Below are 25475 nucleotides of genomic sequence, written 5' to 3' on the forward strand. Positions count from 1 at the left end.
GGGCGTAAAAAAAACCGTTATATATTTTGTATGGTGTAGTAGGTTCGGATTTCTTAATTCACACCATGTGTTGGAAAAGGGAAAATATATTGTGCAGATTCCCATTTAAAAAAATATTTACTCCTCCAGAATATAAAAATGTTGGTATAAGTTCCCCTTTAAAGGACAAATTATTCCTCCAAACGAGAATATAGACTTATTCCAAAAGGCTTCCATCAGATTTGGCCAAAGTGCCTACTTACAAGACAGTTGTTTTAGTTATAGCATGGAATAACCAATGTTCTCCCCAGCAGCTCGTTATGCTCCAACATAAGGATACAAAAATTCCACAGCATAATACTGTTTTATTAGTAAAATTAAAGATGTGTTAAAATATTACACTCACATTTATTTCCCATAAGGATAGTTACTCACATACAAGCTTTTAGCAGGTTTCCCCAGTTTAGTCTAGAGAGGAGAGTTTTGCCGGCGTATCTTTCTCCATCATGGTTTTCCCCTGCAGCTTATCTTGAACTCCCTTCTGCCTGACGCGTTTCGCTGAGCCAATCAGCTTCCTCAGATGACTGAAGACTGGCTCAGCGAAACACGTCAGGTACAACTAAATGTGTTTGTAATATTTTAACACATTTTTAATGGGTAGGCAGAGTAGGGCACCAAGCTGGGGGGGGGGGGGGTTGCACCAGGCATGCACCTTCTCTGCCTCACCTACCTCCTAGTCCAGTCTCCGCTCTGGCCAGCATGTGTCTGTCTGTATTGCGGCTCATCTCTGTTTCACGCATGCGCGCTCACAGTTTTCCCCGCACCTGTTGGGTGCTTCGACCGGCCAGGCTGCATATGGTGCCTGGACGGCTTTTGTAGTTAGGCTTGGAAAGACATTTACATATTCTGGATTCAGTGAACATATTTTTTGTGGGTTTACCTCCACTAACAACTTTGAAGGACTGGATCAACACTGTTATACAGATGCTGAACTTTCAGGCTGGTGCTCTAAACTTAGCATTATAAAATATTAAATTGATTTTATACAGTTTAGTTCTCCTGTTTAAGGCATCACAGGTATGGGACCTGTTATCAAGAATGCTCGGGCCTGTGGTTTTCCGGATAACGGATCTCTCTGTAATATGGATCTTCATACCTTAGGAACAGTAACACCAAAAAATAAAAGTATTTTATAGGAATGACAATATAATGTACTGTTGCCCTGCACTGGTAAAACGGTTGTGTTTTCTTCAGAAACACAAATAAAGTTTATATAAACAAGCTGATGTATAGCTATGGGGGCAGCCATTCAAACACAGGACACATAGTAGATAACAGATAAATTCTGAAGAATCCCATTGTATACTACAGAGCTTATCTGTTATCTGCTGTGTATCCTGTGCCTTTTCTCGTTTTTCAGCTTTGAATGGCTGCCCCATGGCTACACATCAAGCTTTTTTTATATAAACTATTGTAGAGTTTCTAAAGCAAACACACCACTTTTACCAGTGCCGCACAACGGTACATTACAGTTTCATGACTTAAAAAACACTTTAAATTTTTGGTGTTACTGTTCCTTTAAGTCTACTAAAAAATCATGTAAACATTAAATAAAACCAATAGGTTGGTTCTGCTTCCAAAAAGAATTAATTATATCTTAGTTGGGATCAAGTACAAGCTACTGTTTTATTATTACAGAGAAAGATTTTGATTATTTGATTATAATGGAGTCTATGGGAGACAGCCATTCCGTAATTCTTGACCTTTCTGGATAACAGGTTTTCAGATAATGGATTCCATACCTGTATTTTAAAATAAATAAAATTGCAATTTATCTTACTATAAAAGATGTTGCCTGACTATATCAGTAAGTGAAATGTTATATATATATATATATATATATATATATATATATATATATATATATATATATATATATATATATATATATATATATATATATATATATATATATATATATATATATATATATATACACAATGAAAAACAAAAGTGTGAATATACATTTTGCTTTTACAATTTATAATATGTAGCCATGCCCTGGCTACACAATTAAATGGTGAAGAGAATGGGGAAATGTATGGAGAGCAGTGACATCTAGGAAGTGCTGAATGAAAAGTAAAAGTAATTGTATGGCTCGCCTCTATGCCTAGGCATAGAGGAGGGGCAGACAATATTTGATTAATAGCTGAGATTTTTAAATGAGCTTACAACAGCTATGAATGCTTTAATAAAAAAATAGAAATTGGGTTTCATGTTTAATTTGAAAAGGACTTTTAAAATACAGATTTTTGTGTCTGGGTGACAGATCCACTTTAAGTCATAGCTAAGAAATACCATAAACATACCCTTAAATCCATATGCCGACTCCTCCCCTGTGGATAACAGCACCCCCCCCGCAGCACCTGATTAAACACCTTAGGGGGGCCCTAACAACAATTTTTACAAATACCATAAACAAACCCTACCCTGCTTATGTCCCAGGGTACATAGAATGGCAGGCAGAGTATGGCACACTCAGGGAGCACAGGGCAGGCAGAGTATGGCACACACAGGGAGCATAGGGAAGGCAGATAATGGCACACAAGGGTAGCATTGGGCAGGCAGAGTATGGCATACACAAAGACCATAGGGCAGCCAGATTCTGGCACACACAGGGAGCATAGGGCAGGTAGGGTGTGTGCCAGAAGTGACATGGGCAGACCTGGTGGATGTCATCTCTGTTGCCCAGCTCCACAGTTCAGTCTCAGGTGCCCGACAGTGGGATAGATGCAGTTGTGGTGGGGGAAGGGAGCACTGTAGCCTGGGGCTAAAAGTTCAAGGGCACTTATTTCAGCTTTAAACCAACTAAAATGCAGAGTAAAGGGATCTGGCTACTTAAGTAGATTAAGTTAATTTGGGTAAAAACAGAGATCCCAAAGGATAATTGGTTAGGATAAAGGCAGGGTAAATGTGACTTGTGCTTGCAAATTTAGGAAGAAGAGAAAATACCATAAGAAAGAGAAGAGTAAAAAATATGTATGTGTAAACATTGGTCTTATTATGGGTTAGAGATAAGATCCAGAGTACAAGGAGTCTCTAAAAAGAGGAGAAGAAATATTCACATATGCAGGATTAGATAACATTCAGAAAGAATGTGGGTATCTACGAATGGAATCCATCTTGTTTCTGAATTAATCACCAAAGTCATGAGAAGAGAGTGCATAGAGGACTGAGAGGTAATCTATGTGGGTTTGATTTATTATTGTTAATGGATGTTGCATAATACTGTTATTTTGTCATTAACTCATTTGACTTACAGGTGGATCTGCAGTAATGCACTCAGGATTTTTTCTACTTAATAACTCAGGCAGAGAAGCTCCACAACCATATCCTCAGATATTACATTATAATGCGTGGTACTACTAGGAAAAAATCTGCAGCCTAGATCAGTAATTCCCATGTAATTTGAATTTTCACATAATTCTCCCATCATGTTGCAATTAATAAAGGCCAACAGAGAGAAAGTCTGTGTGGTCCAAACCCTATAATAAATGCATTTTATGTTTCATAGAAGGTACCATCATCTTCAAACAGTACCGCTTTCTTTAGGTCCAAAACAGCAAGTACAATTCTGCACTGTAATTAATCGTAACAAACAATGCACAGATTAAACTTGCCTAACGTGATCTGCACTGCAGCATATTTACAAGTTCACAAAGGGAAAGTTGTGAAAAGAATGATAACTCATCAAATATTTGATTAAGTGCTGCAAGATGTTGAGGAAATTTGGTGCTTAAAGGAATTATGCTTTTGATGTCATTTTGGCACCACTACAGTAAATGTCGCATAAAAGGAAAATATCACATTTTAAGATCAATCTTGACAGCAGCTTGGCAAGGCAACAACCACCCACTCAAATGAAGAGACCTCTAATGATCAACCATTAAAGAATATCTTCGGAGTTGGTGAAGTTTGTTTTGCATCACTAAAAAAAATAAAAGGTACACATTTAAATTTCACATAAGAGGATAAGGGTAAATTCTGCCACAGGAATGCTCACAAGTAGAGAAGCTCTATGTCAAATATGGCATCCTAAAAGTTTTACTTATACTCCCTGGTGCTATAAAGCAACACACTTTTACAACACCTAACAGAGGAGACCGAGTTCTAACAAGCATTTGCCATTAGCGGCAGATTTAGGTCATGTTGATCGTTTTTCGTTGATAGTTCTGCTTTTGTACGTATTGTTATTTGAAGTTCCTAAACCTGACTATTTTGCCACCTGACTGTCCCGTCTCAGCCTGTTAATAAGAGTTTCTAATTCTAATGGACTAATGCTGCACAAATATGGCAGCCGACTGGCAAATATTTTATGGCAAAATTATAAATAGCATATAAAAGGAAATGCTATGATAGATGTAAATAAAAGCTTTCATTTCTGATGTCATTATCTCTTTAAAGGAGACGGAAAGCTAGCAAAGCAGTTTATTGCGAATAGATCAGCGACAATAGTGCAAGCTATAACACTATTTATTCTGTAGAATGCTTTACCATACCCCAGTAAACAGCTCTAGAAGTTCTCTCTGTTTGTTTAGGATAGCAGCTGCCATATTTTCTTAGTATGACACCACTTCCTGCCTGAGTTTCCCTGCTCACTCATAGTCCCGGGCTCAGATTACAGCTGGAAGGGGAGGAGGGAGTGGGTGAGTAGCAAACTGAGCATGCTCAAGCCCTGGAGGTTTAAGCTGAAAACAGGAAGTCTGATACAGAAGCCCATGAGTACACAATAGAAGGAAAGAAATGCGTTTCTTTTGACAGAGGACTCAGAGCAGCATTACTTTGAGGGTGTATTTATATAGACCTTTCTGATAAAACTTACTTAATTTTAGCCTTTCCTCCTCCTTTAAAGACAGTTTTCTAAGGTAGTGTCGAATTGGCTAAAGGCAGTATCAGTAGCCAATTCCCTAACAAGGCTTGGTCCTCTACTGGACTTTCAGGCAAAAATGTACAATCTAAATAGGTCACAGTACCTCTTTGCTTGTTCTTAGAAAGGCATTGGAAAAGGTGTGTTTTTCCACCCTTTCCAATGCCATTCTAAAAACAAGCAGAGAGGTACTGTGACCCATTTGGATTGTACATTTTAGCCTGAAAGTCCAGTAGGGGACAAAGGGAATCTGATACAGGTATAAGACTGGTTATTCAGAATGCTCGGTACCTGGGGTATTCTGGATAAAGGATCTTTCCATAATTTGGATATTCATACCTTAAGTTTACTACAAAATCATGTAAACATTAATTAAACACAGTAGGCTGGTTTGTGTCCAAGGATTAATTATATCTTAGGCGGGGTCAAGTACAAGCTACTGTTTTATTATTACAAAGAAAAAGGAAATCATTTGAGTCTATGGGAGATGAACGTTCGGTAAAGTCTGTGCTTTCTGGATAACGGGTTTCTGATAATGAATCCCATACCTGTATCTGAGTATCAGCCCACAATCTAAATAGATGGATACCATACAAAAGGCTATATACAATTTTGGCTGTATTCATATTGTTCTACTTTCTAAGATTTTGGCTTATTTGGATAAAATGGAGTCTATGGGAGATGACCTTTCCACAATTTAGAGCTTTCTGGATAATAGGTTTCCAGATAATGGATCCCATACTGTGTTTGGTGAGACCCCAAGGTTCAAATGTCCCATTGTTTCTTTATGCACTCAACAAAATAACCTATTATGAAGATATTTTTTGCATTCACCGAGCTTCTTACTTGTTTATACAGGTATGGGACCTGTTATCCAGAATGCGCAGGACCTGGGGTTTTCCGGATAACGGATCTTTCCATAATTTGGGTCTTCATGCCTTACGTCTACTAGTAATTAATTTAAACATTAAATAAACCCAATAGGCTGGTTTTGCTTCCAATAAGGATTAATTATATCTTACTTGGGATAAGTACAAGCTACTGTTTTATTATTACAGAGAAAAAGGAAATCATTTTTAAAAATTTGGATTATTTGGATAAAATGGAGTCTATGGGAGACAGCCTTTCCGTAATTCGGAGCTTTCTGGATATCGGGTTTCCGGATAAGGGATCCTGTATACAACATATTAACCTTGATTAGTTAACCACAATTTAACCACAACCTGTTTGTTAAAAAAAAAGGTCCCTGCCTCCCAGCCTGTGCTGGAAACTCAAATGTTCACTTTAATTCCTGCTTTCAAAGGATGGACTAATATACAAAAAAAGTGTTTTGTGAGTACTCCAAGGCTAATTAAAGTATTAGTAAAGTATAAACAAAATGTGACTGACCTGGCCAAAATTGCTGAAATACACGTAAAAGGTAATTAATCATAGCACATTCACTGGCCCATATTGCAAAAAAGAAATTATTAAATGCAGGGACAAGTGCATTGACCGGCATGTGGTGGAACGAATAGACAAATTAATAGAAGGGGATTAGGAACAACTGGTGGTCTTGATACACATTGTTACCAGTGACAAAGTTTGGGTGGGGGGGGGTGGAAGTCCTCAGAATGGGATGCACCTTAATGACATGGGGGGGCGGTTGCAGTGGGTAGTTCAGTGAAAGATATGTTTGATGAGTAGAGGGCATAATAAGGGAAACTGGTGGTGGAAATTTGGTTTGGGGGATTGATATTAGCAAGTGGGTCATACATTGTATTTACACAATTTACAAGCTGGTGCCAGGATTAAACACTTGTAGTTAAAAAGTGCTACAGGTCTGGTATAATATGGTTTAGTAGCAGTAGAGCAGAATGTAAATGGCAATGCTGAAACATGGCCGAATGGGTCATTCGACTGGGCAGTAAACATAGGAGGCTATACTTTATAGAGGGACAGGAAAGATAGAAAGGAGGAGGGGTATGTCAATATATTAACCTGGATCTAAATACCAATATAAATGAAGAAGTGATGATGGAAAAGGAGCGAGCAGAAACCTTATGGGTGGAGCTTTTTACAAATTGCAAAGAGTCCAGCAAATATAATAAGTTATTATTATTAAGGGTATGTTATAGACTCAGTTATGAAGAAAGAGCGACCAGGTTGGGTTTATTTACACTAGAGAAGTGGCATTGAATGGGGGATATGATAATTGTGTATAAATGCATAAGGGGATCGTATAAAAATCTCTCCAAAGCTTAATTTATCAGTAGGTCTTTCCAGCAGACAATACATCATCCATTACGATTAGAAGAAAGGCGGTTCCATCTTAATAATCGGAAAGGATTTTTTTTTTACAGTGAGAGCTGTGAAGTTGTAGAATTTTGGCAGATACATTAGAGAGCTTCAACAAGGGGTTGAATGTTTTTAGCACGTGAGAAAACACAGGTTTCTTAAAAACAGCTCATAGTACAAATTTGATCCAGGGACTGATCCAATTGTCATCATGGACATCAAGAAGGATTTTTTTCCCCTCTGAGGCAAATTGGAGAGGCTTCAGAAGGGTTTGGATCAACTGGCAATTAGGGTGGTTTTATAAAGACCTAAAAGATTGTATTCAATGGTGAAATGTCTTTTTTTCAACCTATGATACCCCAAATTTACCTTCCTTAGCAGTCTCTGATTCTTTTATATTATTTTCTTTTTTTTCTTTTGCTGCTTTTAGCTCCCGTTTTAGCTGACGTGCTTCTCTTCTTAATTCTTCACTTTAGGAAAGAAAAAAAGGAATATGTTATTTTCTTAAAGACATTTTGGTCAGCCTTTAATTAAATTCAACAGGGTCTAAACCCGTCAGTCTGTTTTGGATTTTTGGTTTGGAACACAGGGAGAACATACAGTATCAGAAATGGTTCAGAATAAAAGCAGGAGCACTCTCTTGCATTACGGCTGGAGCCTAGATGAACACTCACAATCAGAGCACTTGTCTCACAAGACAAATATAAGGCTGGTGATCTGTGGTGGTCACAAAGCTTAGGTGAACCTTCTCAATATGATGGATCCTAAAGTTTGAATCAAAATGTAAAAGTTTAAATATGCGAACATCACATGACAGTCAGAGATATGCTCCAGAGTAGGCAATTTTAGTCTCTGAGAAGTCTGTATTATGTGCCGTGTGCTACAATTGGTGCATGTAATTGAGATACATTACATTTTTAGTGTTACCATTAACATATGGTCTGATCCAATTAAGATTTTTTTTGTTATTGATGAAGCATAGGTATCAGAAACAGATATGTAAGCACAAACAATACACTTAACCATTATATTTAAAAGTGACTGTGTGTGTGTGTAAGCCAGGTAGTTTTTCTGACATTTGTCTGGCGACTACCTCAAGAAAGACCATACCTGGGTGGTACCTATGATCAAGTGCTTTTTAAGCGCAATGCTACTAAGATAACCTCTTAAAGGGCAACTATCACAGAAAAATTGATTATTTGAGAATGGGTCCCTTTTAAATAATTTACGTTTTTTTGTGTGGCATTTGTGGATCCCTTGAGTGCCCATGAGCTTTGTGTGTCTTAAAATGGAGGCTAGTACCAATGCCTAAAATATGCTGCAGGCCAAAATAAGCAAAATATGCATTGCATGCCCAAATCTGCCAGTGTGTGAACTGACAGGCTGATCCTGTGCCAGTGCATATTAAAGACCGGGCAGACAGGAGTAGAATGTTGCGTTTTTACTATAGTTATCAAAAAATGTAAATACTGGGACCAAAAGAGAGGTTGCACTTATTACATATTAAACATATTAAAGTCATCTTGAAGATTTTAGGAAAAACATTTGTAAGAAGAAACAGGCCTTTTATTTTCTGTACTGGAAACTGAAGCATAAACCTTTTTAGAATGTTCTCAACTCCCAATCTTTTTATCTAAACTTCCTAAGGTTTTCTAGCAATCTGTGAAACGCAATATCACAAGGAACAATTTGTTCTTCGTTTATGTAGAAGAGTTTACCCAATATGATGTTATGAAATATAGTAGTAGAATTAGACAATTATGGGCAGATTTATTTTTATTCAAGGTTCAGATTGTTGGATTATCGCAGAACAAGGGTTATTCATGAAGTTTATCAAATTTGTAAAGTAAAAAGAGAATCTTGCCTAATAAAACTGGACCCTTTCTCTAATACTTACATCAACCTTCTCTTAAATGAACATATAGACTAGGGGGCAGATTTATTAAGGTTCGAATAGTAAATTTAAATTTCACAAATTCGAATTTAAAAGCACAAACTTGAACAGAAATTCAAATGTGAGATTTATCACACTTTGACCATGGAAACAGTACTAATTCAAATATTCGCCACCTACAACCTTTCACCAATTAATTTACAAGTCAATTGCTACGGTCTGTTGACCCATTTAAAGATGTTACTAGCCTTTGAGACATTCAGGATTTTTTCGGAGCACTTGAAAAACTCTAATCAAGTTTTATTCAAATTCGTATTTGAGTTTTCGGGGTAACATTCATTGAATTTTAGAAGTTCGAGTTTTTTCTTAAATAAGATCACATTTTAGTTTTGAGTAGATTCGAATTTATTAGAGTAAAAAAAATATCACATAAATTCGACCTTTGATAATTCTGCCCCTAGGTTTTTCGTTTCATGTTCAGCCATGTATAAACTTAGGGCGTTAATTTATTAAAGGGATCCTGTCATCGGAAAACATGTTTTTTTCAAAACACATCAGTTAATAGTGCTACTCCAGCAGAATTCTGCACTGAAATCCATTTCTCAAAAGAGCAAACACATTTTTTATATTCAATTTTGAAATCTGACATGGGGCTAGACATTTGTCAATTTCCCAGCTGCCCCAGGTCATGTGACTTGTGCCTGCACTTTAGGAGAGAAATGCTTTCTGGCAGGCTGCTGTTTTTCCTTCTCAATGTAACTGAATGTGTCTCAGTGGGACATGGGTTTTTACTATTGAGTGCTGTTCTTAGATCTACCAGGCAGCTGTTATCTTGTGTTAGGGAGCTGCTATCTGGTTACCTTCCCATTGTTCTTTTGTTTGGCTGCTGGGGGGAAAAGGGAGGGGATTGATATCACTCCAACTTGCAGTACAGCAGTAAAGAGTGATTGAAGTTTATCAGAGCACAAGTCACATGACTTGGGGCAGCTGGGAAATTGACAATATGTCTAGCCCCATGTCAGATTTCAAAATTGAATATAAAAAAATCTGTTTGCTCTTTTGAGAAATGGATTTCAGTGCAGAATTCTGCTGGAGTAGCACTATTAACTGATGCGTTTTGAAAAAAACATGTTTTCCGATGACAGGATCCCTTTAATAAATTAACGCCCTACGTTTATACAACAGGCTTGTACCCCCTCCCCCCCAAAGCCCTGATAAATAAAAGTGACAAGTGAATCTTTCAATACATATCACACTTATCAAGCTCTCTCCTCATTGGGAATAAATAATGAAAGGCAAAGCATTTATCAAGATAACCACTAAATGCAATTCCAAGAAAGATTCTTTAGAACGCTATACTGATTCTTAGAACTCTTAAAATAAGTTGAGCACAACATACACGAAAAGATCTGAAATGGAATTCTCTAAATAATGTAATTTTTGCGATTACAATTTCAAAGCAAGACGCAGGATACAAAGGCTCGTTTTAACGATTGCAGTAAAATGAAAACATTCAACAGCTGCGATACAAGGCAAAAAGTGTGCATTTAAAAGTATGTTTTCGTTTACATTTCATTGGCCTTTTGCGAGTTGTAAAATAACATTAGATTGCGGTGATATTCAAGGATGAAAATGGAACCTCTTTATGAGAGCATCTTTCCAACAGGTTCTGAATTAATTTTAAAAAACTGTGCACACAGGACTCTATGGAAAAAGAAATGCAACATTTTTTTTTTTTATATTTTCACATTTTCTGTCATGAACTGGGCTCACACAGTTTTACAGACCAACTTAGATAAGTTTCTGTGCCGTCATGTAATAAAAACGTGGCATCTTTAGAAGCACATATATTCACTGCTACAGGGCTGTGGTTGCTTTGGGCTGCTCAAAACATAACGTGCAACATTTCTAGCCTAGTCCTTTCAGTTTAAGTTCTCCTTCTATTAAGCCCACAGAATTTTTAAGGCCTCTAAATAAATTTTTTGGTATTCTCCATAAAGCAATATCAATCTAAAAAAACATAAATGATGGAAGGTTTAGGATCAAAAGTCATCAAACAATAACTATAAAATATCACTCATTTATTAAATGTGAACTAAACCCCATGAATGAATATGGCATATTTTATATACTGCATTTATTTCAGCTTCTCAATAGCATGAATGATCCAGGACTTCAAACTTGTCACAGGGGGTCACCATCTTGGAAAGTGTCTGTGACACTCACATGCTCAGTGGGCTCTGAGCAGCTGTTGAGAAGCTAAGCTTAGGGCTCGTCACTAATTATCCAGCAGAAAATGAGCTTCCCCTGTAATATAAGCTGATGCTACAGGGCTGATTATTAAATTCTGATGCTAATTGCACTGGTTTCTGTGCTGCCATGTAGTAATTATCTGTACTAATTACTAATCAGCCTTATATTGTGACATTTCTATTCTATGTGTACTGTATATTGTGAGTGGGTCCCTAAGCTCAGTAAGTGACAGCAGCACAGAGCATGTGCAGTGAATCAGCAGAAAAGAAGATGGGGAACTACTGGGGCATCTTTGGAGACACAGATCTTTACTGCTAAAGGGTTGTGGTTGCCTTGGGCTGGTACAGAAGCACAAAACATAATGTACAACATTTCTACCTATTTCTTTAGTTCAACTTTAGTTCTCCTTTAAGAAATGAACTACATTAGGTTAGAATGCATGCATGGAAAAGTTTATGAATATTTGAATCAGTTATCATGTAGTTATGATGTTATCAATTAATGTTGAATCTGAACATGTGTGACATAAGAAGACAATACTACATTTGCCCAATCCACAATGGGTCTGCATTTTAAAGGCAGATCGCTAGCAATGTAAGAATCCATGTTACATTGTGTGTTATGCAGTAAAATTTAAACATTGATTTGAAATCATTGATTTAAAGGATTATTATTAGTTGTTGTCATTAAAAAGTAGTCTAGTATCTTACCAGTACAGATCTACTGTAACTATAATAACCACGAGACAAAAGCTACTGAAAATCTCTTTTTGTATTGAATCCATTCTACTACATCTGAAGTAACACCACTCAATACCGGACAGCTCACGGGAACTATAGAAGGAAACTGCAAGGATTAACTTCATTTTTATGTTCGATTGCCTGATTATCCTGACTGACATGCACTATGGGTATCAATTAAAGCGATATTGACATGTTCCTATAAAAAATCATAGGAAAGTATCAGTATAAAATATGTGCTACACCCGGAATAGTCCCCTGCAAAGCAGCCGCCAACCCCACGCACCTGCACTGACCCGACCCTCCGACACTGTTGAAAGACCTTCTGTGCCGTTTCAGTAGCAATGGGCTTTCTGCTGGGTTCTGCTTTCAGCAAGATGAATGCTCAAACTTATTGTATTAGTAAAAAAAATACCAATAGCTTTTTTGCCTGCTGTGAATGCTGCGGAGTTCTATTTATTTTCTCATTCTGCTGGTCATGTCAGTTTATGCCTTCTGGAATGCTAAGTAACACCCCCTTGCTTGGCTTTTGTTTGGAGATTATAACACACTAGGGGGCAAATTTACTAAAGGGTGATGTGACTAACGCTGGCTATAATTCGCCAGCGTGACGTCATTTCAGGACTTCGCCGATTTACTAACGGGTGCTGGTGTAAATTCGCTAGCGAAGGAGATAAGACTGTAGCGCTACTTCGCACTCGAACGCCAGGCGAATTTTCGCTCTGGCGAATGGGTGTAACTACGCAAATTCACTAAGAATTTAATGAACGTTACCTCTTGCGCCAGACTTGCCTTCGCCACCTCAGACCAGGCGAAGTGCAACTGAGTAGATAGGAGTTACTCAAAAAAATTTAGAACATTTTTCTAAGTCCCAAAAAACTCTGACGACTTTTCAGTTTTTCAGGGCGATAGGCTGCGAAAGATCGTAATTTTTTTTTTAGGGTACCCAGCTTCCCCCCTACATTTCTTTACAAATGTCACCTAAACTATACACTGGGCTCATGTGTAGGGCATTGTAACAACTCTATTTTATTTTATTAAGGTTCCCGGGTTTGTGTAGTGTAATGTATTTGCTGCAACATATACGTCCATTGAAATTTAACTTCCCGCCGTATGCAAATTAACCAACGCTAGCGCAACTTCGCTTTGCTTGACAACGCTAGCGAAACTGCGCCCTGGACGCAACTCTGCATTTTAGTGAATTAGCATTGTCCTGGTAAATTTTCGACTGGCGAAGTGTGGCGATGTGAGCGAAGCCGTCGCTGGCGAATTTCTGGAGGTTAGTGAATTTGCCCCTAGGAGGGAATAAGGAAGGTTGTGGCAAACCAACATGAGACAGTTGTACAGGCAATGTTACTTACCAAGAATACTTCACAGAAGCTTGGGGGGGTCCCTCTAAATAGATCCAACAATTTCAAAGTGAAAAATAAGAATCTAAAAAAAAGTATTAATTTTTTTTTATCCCCTACTTATTATCTTGAGTAGGGATTTTTTTGCCTCGTTTCGCCTAAAAAAGGACGCCCATTGACTGGTATGGCGGTGTGCGTCAAAAAAACCCCATACACTTTAATGGGCGCCTGCGGCTAATTTTGGCGAAACGAAATGGGTAAAATTCGTCCATCCCTAATCTTGAGGCCCACTGAACAACTTCATTGCTTCTAGCATTCATCATCTAACTTAATGATCATAAAATGTCTGGTAAAGCTCAGTGCAACAAAGTAATGTTATCTTCCTTATAAAACCTGACAGCCTCAATACCATAAGGCCAAATCTGCCCGGCCACATGGCACAGGTAAGCTGTTGTGTCTGGGCTAAATTGCCAGAAATTTGAGGCATTCCACACTGGAACAATAGATCCTTGTTTTTTGCCATATGCTAGACAGCATGGTATTTTAATTTTTCATAATCACTTTAGTCTGTTTTAAGGCAGCAGTATATCTCATGTAATTCAGTTACTTTTAAAAGGCAACGTTAGCCTCAGTATTTCATTTCTGTATCATTCAGAAGGAAGTCATCTATTAAAGTGGACCTGTCACCCAGACATAAAAATCTGTATAATAAAAGTAATTTTCAAATTAAATATGAAATCCAAATTCTTTTTTTTTTATTAAACTGTTCATAGCTGTTGTAAACTCATTTAAAAATCTCAGCTGTCAATTAAATATTGTCTGCCCCCCCTCTATGCCTTAAGATGGCCATATATGCAAAGATCTGATCGTTCGAATCCTCGTACGATTGGACTTCGCCATCTCCCGACCTGCCACTAACCATTCTGATCAAATAAAGTAGTAAAAGAACAGATCAGCCGATGTTCTGCCCCTGACAGGAATCGAACGAAAGTTATGTCCGACAAAAGCTGGTGACTGAAAATCGTACGATCGTCAATACACGCAGAGATATTATCGGCAGCCAACAGAATTTTTTAACCTGTCCGATTGACCAAACGACCGATTTCTGCCGGACGAAAAATGTCAGGACTCTCTACACACGGTCCAAAAATCGTACAAATCCTTGATTCGTACGATCAGATCTTTGCGTCAATGGCAAGCTTAAGACATAGAGGAAAAAAACCTGTGTGCACTTTAAAAAACTAATATGCAGAGTGGTCGAGGGAGTCAAGTACACACAAGAGTGTGAATACAAATTTCTTGTAAGCACCGTGATTTATGTGAGATTGCCTCAAAACTTGCATCATTGTTTTTTATCCTAATTATAATTGTTTTCACTTTGACATGAAAGTGTCTTTCTGATAATCAGTGTAAAAAAAATCAAATCCACTGTGATCCAATGCTCTATGACAATAAAAAATTACGAAGCCTTCTAAAGAGATGAATACATTTTATAGGCATTGTATGAAATTTACAAGAATTTTTGTTGTTACAGGTTAGTTAAAGGTCAGTTGGAATCCATAAACTGCAAAAAAGAACTAAAATTTGAGGATTATGAAGATCTGGAAGCTGGATCAAACCTATTTACACTGTAGTGCAAAAACTGTGGGGTTTCTGGTCATACAATAATTACCGTGGCTTGCCTCCCCTGTGCACAATAGAAATGTAGGTGACTATTAACTGGAGCTTTAATGCAGCAGACATCAGCCAATAAAATTGCAAAATCACTTCACATATTAGCACTTTTAAGTCAACAAAATTAAATTTGTCATATTCTTAGGTTAAAACTGGCTATGATCATGAGGATTTTCTGAAATTGTATTGTATTTAAAGTTGTATTTACTTTTTTTTCACAATTATTCACAAAACCCCACTATAGTTGTTGGCAAATATAAAAGTAATCATTAAAATGGGAAAATTGGAGAGGATAATATATTTCTACAATATGGTTTTATCTATTCAACAGATCCAACATACAGTAATTCTCACATTCCATAAATTTATGTATAAAAAAAAACAAAGTCTGGAATATTTTAACCTTGCTTATAAAAATGTTCTTCGGTATTTCTGAGGTATATGAAATTCATTTTCTTTTTATGCACCGTGTGTGTAGAAATACTAGAGAAATCTCAGGTCACTTCAGGATAATGCTTCAAAAGAGCTGGTCCGGTCAATTCGTAACGATTAGAAATTCTTTTCAGAGAGCTGAAAGCTCAGGTTGGGAAAAGAAAGTTAAAAATTTGGTAGACTGGAGGAGAACACTAGGAATGCACAAAAATATGATACTTTTATAGTACTGAAGGAGTTGAAAGGTTTAACGCCATAAAATACCTTGCTTGGCCATGAATGTTTACGGAGGGATGCCAAGAACCTTGTAGTGCATGCTGATGCACAGACAGACAAGTCAAAAGAAATTCACACAGACTTGAGCTGACACACACATATAAAACACAGTTGTGTTTTTTTGCCAATTGCACCTTAAAGGCTTTTGCCAGCAATTTTTCTGCAATAGGTTCTAGCCGGTAAAGGCTCCCATATACGGGCCAATTAAAGCTGCCGACAAACCAAGTCAGCAGCTTATTGGCCCGTGTGTGGGGCCATCCGACGGGCTTTCCCGATCGATATCTGCCCGAAAGTTGGGCAGATCTCGATCGGGCAGGTTAAAAAATCCCTTCGGATTGCGGCCTCATCTGTGCGTGTATGCGGCCCAAGGGCCCACGATCGGATCAGCCCGATATCGCCCACTTCAATGTGGACATAGGGAGAGATCCTCTAGTTTGTCGACATCGCCAAAAGAGCGGACCTCTACATCTATGGACACCTTTTTAGTCCTGAGTGTGCAGTCTTTAGGACTATATTCTACCCAAGCTGCCTCCTTTTTTAAAGCTCCACAAATTAAATTCCTGTTTTGACCTCCTCTTTCTTTTGCTCTGCTGCTATTTGCCCTGGCCTCTGGCTCTTTAAATGAGAAGGAAAGGCTAGAATAAAATAAATGTGTAATTATTGCCCATTAAGGGGCAGATTTACCTAGGGTCAAATATCGCGGGTTAATTAACCCTCGATATTCGACTGCCGAATTGAATTCCTTCAACTTCGAATATCGAAGTCGAAGGATTTAGCACTATTCCTACGAATGAACGAATAATCGTTTGATCGAACGATTAAATCCTTCGAATCGAACGTTTCAAAGGATTTTAATTCATCGATTGAAGGATTTTCCTTCGCTCAGAAAATTGTTAGGAAGCCTATGGGGACCTTGCCCATAGGCTAACATTGGCCTCGGTAGGTTTTAGGTGGCGAAGTAGGGGGTCGAAGTTTTTTTTAAAGAGATAGTACTTCGACTATCGAATGGTCGAATAGTCGAACGATTTTTACTTCGAATCATTCAATTCGAAGTCGTAGTCGAAGTAGCCTATTCGATGGTCGAAGTAGCCATATTCCACCATTCGAAATTCAAAGTATTTTTTCTTCTAATCCTCCACTCGAGCTAAGTAAATGGGCCCCTAAATGTATGTATTCTTACCAGCAGGCATTTCATCATTCAGTTTTTCATGAATTCTTAAACTGTAATACTTTTTAAAATAAGTGGCAAGCTGATGTGAAAATGATATCCCTGCTGCAGTCTAGAAATCCGTCTGTTCTGGGCACACGCATGTGCAATTAATCTCAGAGGTGCCCTGCGCAAGCTCACAATGATCTTCAGGCTTCCCTGTAAAGAGATGACGTTCGGGTCACATGATCTACCCGTTCATCATCCCTGACCTCTTTGCCCCTGCCTGATCTCACCCGCCAATCAAAGGGAACTTTGAAGCTCCTGCGCTGGCTCGGGTTTTAATTAATAGTTTGTCAGTGAGCGGAAGAGCAGAAAACAAGCGAGTACACCCAGCGTTTAGGTCTGTGTGACTGAGGTCTGTAGTAATACCGTATATACTAGAGTATAAGCTGAGTTTTTCAGCATCCAAAATGTGCTGAAAAAGTCTACCTCGGCTTATACTCGAGTCAGCGGGCAGTAGATGAGATTGCAGTCACTTTTAATCATTCCTATTCCAACAGTTCGCTTGGGGAGAGACTGCAATATCACACAGTGCCCTCTGTTGGTTATATGAAAGAATAACAGTGACTGCAATATCACACAGCGCCATCTGTTGGTTATATGAAAGAATAACAGTGACTGCAATATCACACAGCGCCCTCTGTTGGTTATATGAAAGAATAACAGTGACTGCAATATCACACAGCGCCCTCTGTTAGTTATATGAAAGAATAACAGTGCGCCCTCTGTTGGTTATATGAAAGATTAACAGTGACTGCAATATCACACAGCGCCCTCTGTTGGTTATATGAAAGAATAACAGTGACTGCAATATCACACAGCGCCCTCTGTTGGTTATATGAAGGATTAACAGTGATGGCAATATCACACAGCGCCCTCTGTTGGTTATACGAAAGATTAACAGCGATGGCAATATCACACAACACCCTCTGCACATGGTAGTGGGACAGTGGGATAATGCACACAGTAATCCATTTGGCAATTCTCTGTCAACATCAACTTTGCAAAGAAGTCCGGTTGATCACTGGGGGGTCGCTTTGGCGGAATGTGCGCTGCTGGGAGACAGGGCTGTAGTTGTGTCTAGGCTTATACTCGAGTCAATAAGTTTTCCCAGTTTTGGTAGGTAAAATTAGGAACCTCGGGTCATACTCGAGTATATATGGTAAATCATTCATTTTTTAAATAGCGCAATTTTAAAAATTTAGCTTATGTTAACAAAATAATGTTTCCTGCACTTTTTTCACGAAGAAGTGGGGGTGGAAGTGACGTGCAATTTGAAAATGGCTGATGCAAAGTTTCAATTACGGACACATTTTGGAATAGCCATGCACGAAGAGGGTAATAATATTGCACATTATAATGCAGCGTTCCAGGAGGGGGTAATAGCTAACAGGAAGAGATAGGTTTCTTTTTCAAAGTTTCCTTCTCCTTTAACGCTCATGATTAGAATGACCCTAGCATTTTGGTATTGATCTGTAGAGACTAGAGAACTTATTTACAGACACAACCATAATACTCAAAATACACAAAACGTAAGAAAATAAAGCCATCTGAACACATCTCTCTGATCGTACAGTAACAGGTACTGACCGGGAGATGGCAGCGTTGATACAAATTTCATTATATAAACTGTTACGGGTACAGTTTATACCACTTTTTAACATAAGTTCAATACATAGTGCATGTACTGAACATACTTTTTGCATATTCGGTTTTTATTTCTTGCACTAAAAAAGTATGAAGCCGGTTTCACTTTGTACTTCCTGTCACTTCCTATCCCACATAACTTCAGAGGAGTTCATCCACGGAGAGGCCCCCGATAATGAGCTTCTCAAAGACAGCTGCTTAGAGAAGGGAGGGGTCTGTTAAATAGGGAGCACTGAACAAATTGCACGGTTTATAAAGGAAGGGTAAGGATTAAATTCTGTGACAATTCAAATTAGTACTTTATAATGGGAAAAAATATGGATTTTTAGAAATTTAAATTATACGCAGAATGCAATTCCAATACAAGTCATATTTATAGTGCTCATTTTAAGCAAATGTGTTTTTAGGTTTACACTCCCCCTTTAAGATATACTTTAATAGCTCTTAAACTTAAACTCTAAGGGGCATATTTATCAAGGGTCGAATTTCGAAGTGGAAAAAACTTAGAAATTCGACCATAGAATTGGATTACTTCAACTTAATGTTGAAGTATTTTTTATCGAATTTTAATCGAAGTTTTCTGTCGAAGTCAAATCGTTCGATCATAAGATGAAATCCTACGAATTAAACGATTTCATCGATCAATCGATTTTACTTTGACTTCTAAAAACGTAGGCAAATCTTGGCTATCGGTTCTAGAAGGTCCCCATAGGCTAACATTGCAATTCGGCAAGTTTAAGGTGGCGAAGTCGAACTTTTTTAAAGAGACAGTACTTTGATTTTCGAAGTCGAACTTTTTACTTCAAATCGAAGTCGAATTTGACCTATTCGATGGTCGAAGTATCCAAAAAATAGTTCAAAATTCAAAGTTTTTAACTTTCACTTTAACTTAAGTTTCTTCACTTCTCCCCTTGGTAAGTCTGCCCCTTAAAATTTATGTAAAATGCAAATGTGCTAAAAAAGCACCCTGAGCAATTTTACATTTTTTTTTTAAAAAAGGTTTTCTTATCCTTAAAGATTTTTTTTAAAGAAATCCTGTAATTTGCTCAACAAATATAATTTTCACAGTTCTCTTCTTTCACCTACGAGGCCTTTTAACACATGGTTCAAAGACTCAGGGATTAGTCAAATTAACAAATGACAGGTCTAACCAATTAACAGATAAATGACGTAATAGTGACCTTTAGTGTTTCATACTATTTAACATGAGGCATTTTCCTCAAGCAACATTTTTTTCCCCTCAATGAGTTCAGTATGGCTGCTTATCATTAAGACAAAAGAGGACTTCAAACATTCTGCACTGCTGATTCATTCCTCATTAAAAATACTTTTGGTGTAAAATTAATCAGCTGTGACAGCAGTGCACTCTGTATTTAACTAGACAAGACTGCTCAACAGCATACACCCACATGGACTGGCTGCAATTAGTGGACAGCAAATATTTAGGAGGTTTTTTCGCTTCTCTTATTTCTGACAGGTTAACAATACATAAAAAATAATAGAAGAAAATGTATAAACAGAATGTAAAGGAATAATGTGAGTTGTTTTCGAAAGAATCATGTCTACTGTATGTTTATAACATAGTAATTTGACTGTAAACGCACACTTTTTTGTACGTCTAAAATGGGCCTCAAGTAAAGCCCAGCTATGGGACCTGTTATCCAGAATGCTTGGGACCTGTGGTTTTCCGGATAACAGATCCTTATTTTGGATCTTCATACTTTCAGTCTACTAGAAAATCATGTAGCAATTAAATAAGGATTAATTAAATAATTATATTAAATAAAGGATTAATTATATCTTAGTTGGGATCAAGTACAAGGTACTGTTTTATTATTACAGAGAAAAAGGAAATCATTTCTAAAACTTTGGATTATTTGGATAAAATGGAGTCTATGGGAGACAGCATTTCCATAATTCGGAGCTTTCTGGATAACGGGTTTCCAGATAATGGATCCCATAACTATATAATCTTCTGAACCCACAAAAAAAAAAAAAAAAAATGGTATGAAACTGTTTTTTTTATGATTTTTGAATTGAGTGTGGAATAATCGCCCTGACTATTTTGTACCATGGCGATTGGTTGTTTAGTCGACCAGACAGGTTAAAACATTTAAGTTGTACAATGATAATATCTTTGAATGTACTTCCTATCTGACGAAATCAAGTTCTGAAATGCAAGTTCTGTATTTGGCATTCATATTTACTGGACATATTTATAAGAGAAAACAAAATCTGTTTTTCAAAATAAAAACAGACACTGCTTCGTGCACACGACTAATCATAGCAAGTTCGTACATATAAACATTTATTATAGGTTTAAGCAAGAAAGTAATTTCCGGGATGAAGGTTTCCATACGTCACTACTATTTCCTAAAAATAAATTTCGTATGATTGTTGCCCGTCAATGGCCAGAACATCACTCAATTTTTTATTTCTAACAGTTTTATTATTTTTAATGTTAATCCTACAATTCTGAATGTTATTTTTAGTTTCTTGCGTTAAAATGTATGATTGATATCTGAACATTCGCCGTACGATGAATTAATTCTGAACACATCTGGCCACCTTAAATCTACTTGTACCAATCACAATGAAGATGAAATTGTTAAAAGAAGAGAAAGATAGTCATACCATGTACGGCCAAATCCATATTTAAAGGGATACTGTCATGGGAAAAAACATTTTTTTCAAAATGAATCAGTTAATAGTGCTGCTCCAGCAGAATTCTGCACTGAAATCCATTTCTCAAAAGAGCAAACAGATTTTTTTATATCCAATTTTGAAATCTGACATGGGGCTAGACATTTTGTCAATTTCCCAGCTGCCCCTGGTCATGTGACTTGTGCCTGCACTTTAGGAGAGAAATGCTTTCTGGCAGGCTGCTGTTTTTCCTTCTCAATGTAACTGAATGTGTCTCAGTGGGACATGGGTTTTTACTATTGAGTGCTGTTCTTAGATCTACCAGGCAGCTGTTATCTTGTGTTAGGGAGCTGCTATCTGGTTACCTTCCCATTGTTCTTTTGTTTGGCTGCTGGGAAAAAGGGAGGGGGTGATATTACTCCAACTTGCAGTACAGCACAGTCACATGACTTGGGGCAGCTGGGAAATTGACAAAATTTCTAGCCCCATGGCAGATTTCAAAACTGAATATAAAAAAAATCTGTTTGCTCTTTTGAGAAATGGATTTCAGTGCAAAATTCTGCTGGAGCAGCACTATTAACTGATTCATTTTAAAAAAAAAATGTTTTTTCCCATGACAGTATCCCTTTAAGCATAAAAGTTTCACCAATGAAGTTACTCACCGAATTACATTGGTGGCCCAGGTGAATAGATAAACAAAAATGTAGGAGCAAGGCACTCTGATAGGTCACGCATAGTTCAGACCAAAAATTTAGTAAAAATATGAACATTTTATTTATATAAGCATCTCTCGCCTCGTTTCATGTCACTCGGACACTTCGTCATAGGCTTAGCCTGGGCCAAGTGTCCCAGTGACACGAAACGTGTTAGGTGAGAGATGCTTAAATAAAATGCTCATATTTTTACTCATTTTTTGGTCTCATCTATGCGTGACCTATCAGAGTGCCATGCTCCTACATTTTTGTTTATCTATATACCATGTATGGCCCCCTCAATCGTTCTCCGTCCCTTCAGTTGGAGAGAGTACCAGATTGGCTTATGAATGGCTGCCTTCACTCTTTGGTCTGAGCATGGATTCCATAAGCGCCTAACTCCTTTTATGGATAGTGTAAATGTTCCCCCTTTAAATAATTTTAAAACACTTAGTAAGCTACAGTTTCTTTGTCTGAACTAAAATAAAGAATTAGACTTCTAAATTATTGCACGTGTGTCCCAACCAAACAAGTGGATTTGTAAAATGGCATTTTAGTGCACAATGTTTTTGTAATTAAAATACTGTACAAAACCACATGTCCTGCCTAACAACTGAAGGTTTTTGTATGGCTTTGAAATGATATCTTGCACTCTGTGCTATGCAAACAATCCACTGTAATACAGATTACACTTTCTCAACTTTCATCACACTAAATTCATTTTCACGGGTCATCTAAGCATTTTTTTTTTCTGCAGATGACTAGACAAGTTCTCACAGAAAAAAACTCAATGTAAGAACACACAAAGTTGTGCCAAGCGGCAGCAGGATAAAATGCACCACACTAACAATCCACTCTTTGTACTAGGCTAACACTATACCTAAAGATATGCTTTGATGCAGAGCCAAGAAAAACCTCGGCTGGGATACAGTTTTGTGCCTAAACAATCTGTGATTGTGTTTAATGTACTATAGCAGGTCTGACTTTAGGACATTGCCAGTCATCCAATAGGGTAGAGTGCCTTCACCGCTATGCATTTTCAACATGTCCCTAATTATGTATAAAACATTTGATGGAATACATTTATTTAAGCACAGTAAAAAGTAATCGTTAGACTTAGGCATGGTTGTGTTGCTCTTCATGAAGCAAATGCAGGCATATCGCTTTGTTGTACCTAATATGTAACCTCTGACTACCCTAGGTAGACAATTGTAAGACTTTCTTTTGTTTTCTTCTGTACTTTTGTATGTCTTTTTGGAAAAGTTAATAAAAACAAATTTAAAAAAAAAAAAAAGTAATCGTTATGCATATTCCCAGGTTCAACTCATTTACAGTTTCAACCCCAATTCTCAATTTGCTAGGAAAGCTCAGAAGGAAAATTGGTATTTAGTGGTTAGTGGAAAAGAAATAGGAAAACAAAACAGTATCTGATAGATCCTCAATAACAAAGGGTTACAGCCTTTTTCAATAGAGACATAGGAAAGCGTAAGCGGCTTTTCTATGAGACTCATTAATGGGCCCCTCAAGACATCATAGCATTGTGTGTTCTGACAAGCGGCTAAAAGGTGGGCAACTTTAAAGTAGAAGTAAAAGAGCCACTGAGTACAGCTTTAAAGCCATGGCATCGATCACTATCAATTCTGGCTTGCCGAAGCTCAGAGCCGATACAGTAAGTTCAGCATAAAAAATACAGAACTTCTAGCCATATTCATATTCTTTAGTTCTCCCAAGTGGTACATTCATTCGCATAAAAGTTAATGTTGTCTTTACATTTTGTTAATCCGATTCTTTTAAACATTTAAACTTTATTCAAAATATTACTGGTTGTTAAAGAAACCCAAGACCAGGCATTTTTATCAGAAAGGCATCTATGAACTGTTGAGTGTAGGCAGGGGAGGGATCACCTCATTTTATCTGGGGTATAAGTTTGAGGGGGCTAAAGGATGTGGGATCTATACAAAAGGGACTTTGTCTTGGACCAATAAAAACCATAAGCAGCCTCCCTTGGTACTTACTGAATGTCTGGCTTATCTGTCTGATCAAAGCAGTAGTAGCTCACATTAGAGCCTGGGTAGACCAGCTGTGAAGGAAGTGAAGTTATGGCCCAATGGAATTTTTTAGAAAGCCCAGCTAATATCTGGTCATGTCTCAAGTGGAATCACTGTGGCCAGGGCCGGCCTATTGGACCAATTGGGCCCAATAGGGCCCCGCACCTCTGGGGGCCCTGCACCACAGGGCAGCACAGATAATATTTCCCTCAGCACATGATGCTGCCTGGCCTGCCTCCAACTTTGAGAATCCAGCCCACCCCTAACTCTGATAAGCCAGCCTATCCCATAGGTCTAGCCTGCCCCCAACTCTCATAGGCCCAGCTTTCCTCCAACCTTGATGAACCTGCCTGCCCCCAATCCAACCAAGCCTGCTCCCAAGCTGAATCGACCCAACCTGCCCCAAACTAATTGGCCCAGTCCACTCTCCTATTTCCTCCCTCTCTCTCTTACCCTGTGTGCCCCTATTATGTGCCCCTATTTCATCCCTCTCACTCTCTTACCTTGTTTGTCCCTTTCCTTTCTATTTTTTGCCTGTATGCCCTTATTTTCCTAAATACTTGGTGTGTCAGTAGCCAGCAACACTTTGTCTAGGGGCCCCGCCAACATGGTCCCAATTGGGCCCCACATTTGATAGGATCAGCCCTGACTGTGGCCACTGCTTTGGTCCCATACATGGGTGAATAAGTTATAGGGTATAGTTGTTATAGGGTATAGTTGTTATAGGGTAATTGAAACACTACCTACAGTTAACAGACAGCACCAGCAAAAAAAGCTCGAAAAAGGACTGATGACGGTCCTATACGTTGCTAAGTGCCCGGGTCAGATAATGAAACCTTTTAATAGAAGACTTTCCTTGCAGGTTGGATTGGCAGATGGATGTGGATGTGATTGTGTGACTTGCACCGGATTTAAGATCTGAGGTGGGAGCATGCTTATAAGAGGGTTCTTGTGAACTGAAACACACACAAACTTGGTCCATTTTATTACATATAGGGGTTCATTTGAACCTCTATCAAATTCATACACATGAAGGTTAGTTTTACCTGTTGGATGTTGTAGCACAATCTATGTTCGATATGATATCAAATGAAAAAAACCTTCCCTGAGCTCTTACAGAGGTTCATTTAAAGGTCTCCCCTGATTGGTAGCAGCCTAAAACAGTGTTATTTTACTACTGCAAATGCTAAAACTCAATTCCACAGGGCAGACACAACAAAAGTTAATGAACAGATTAATCTAGTTAGTGGATTTTTCCTCTCAAACACTTCTTGTCAGTACAACTCCAGCAGTTCTTAATTATCCATATGTCGTAGTGTTTCCTTTCAACAAATGGAATGGTTCTTGTAGGGCCTTAATCCCTGCTATTTGCAGACAGTAGGCCTGTTAAGGGAGAGTGTATGGGGTGAACTGGGCTGCTGGCCAAGTCTGGAG

General features: G+C 38.0%; 1 protein-coding gene across 2 annotated transcripts in view; it reads right to left on the reverse strand.

Annotated features, from left to right (window-relative positions):
* Positions 1–25475, reverse strand: part of cwc27.S (CWC27 spliceosome-associated protein S homeolog) — an 88428-nt gene that overhangs the window by 30959 nt on the left and 31994 nt on the right. For both annotated transcript variants that reach the window (XR_005963982.1, NM_001092730.1), the window contains 1 exon segment: positions 7553–7653. Coding sequence is in view for 1 of the 2 variants with exons in the window: in NM_001092730.1 (NP_001086199.1) it covers positions 7553–7653 (101 nt within the window). In the remaining variant the exon portion in view is untranslated.

This window comes from Xenopus laevis, chromosome 1S (assembly GCF_017654675.1).
Source record: "Xenopus laevis strain J_2021 chromosome 1S, Xenopus_laevis_v10.1, whole genome shotgun sequence".
Classification (NCBI taxonomy): domain Eukaryota; kingdom Metazoa; phylum Chordata; class Amphibia; order Anura; family Pipidae; genus Xenopus; species Xenopus laevis.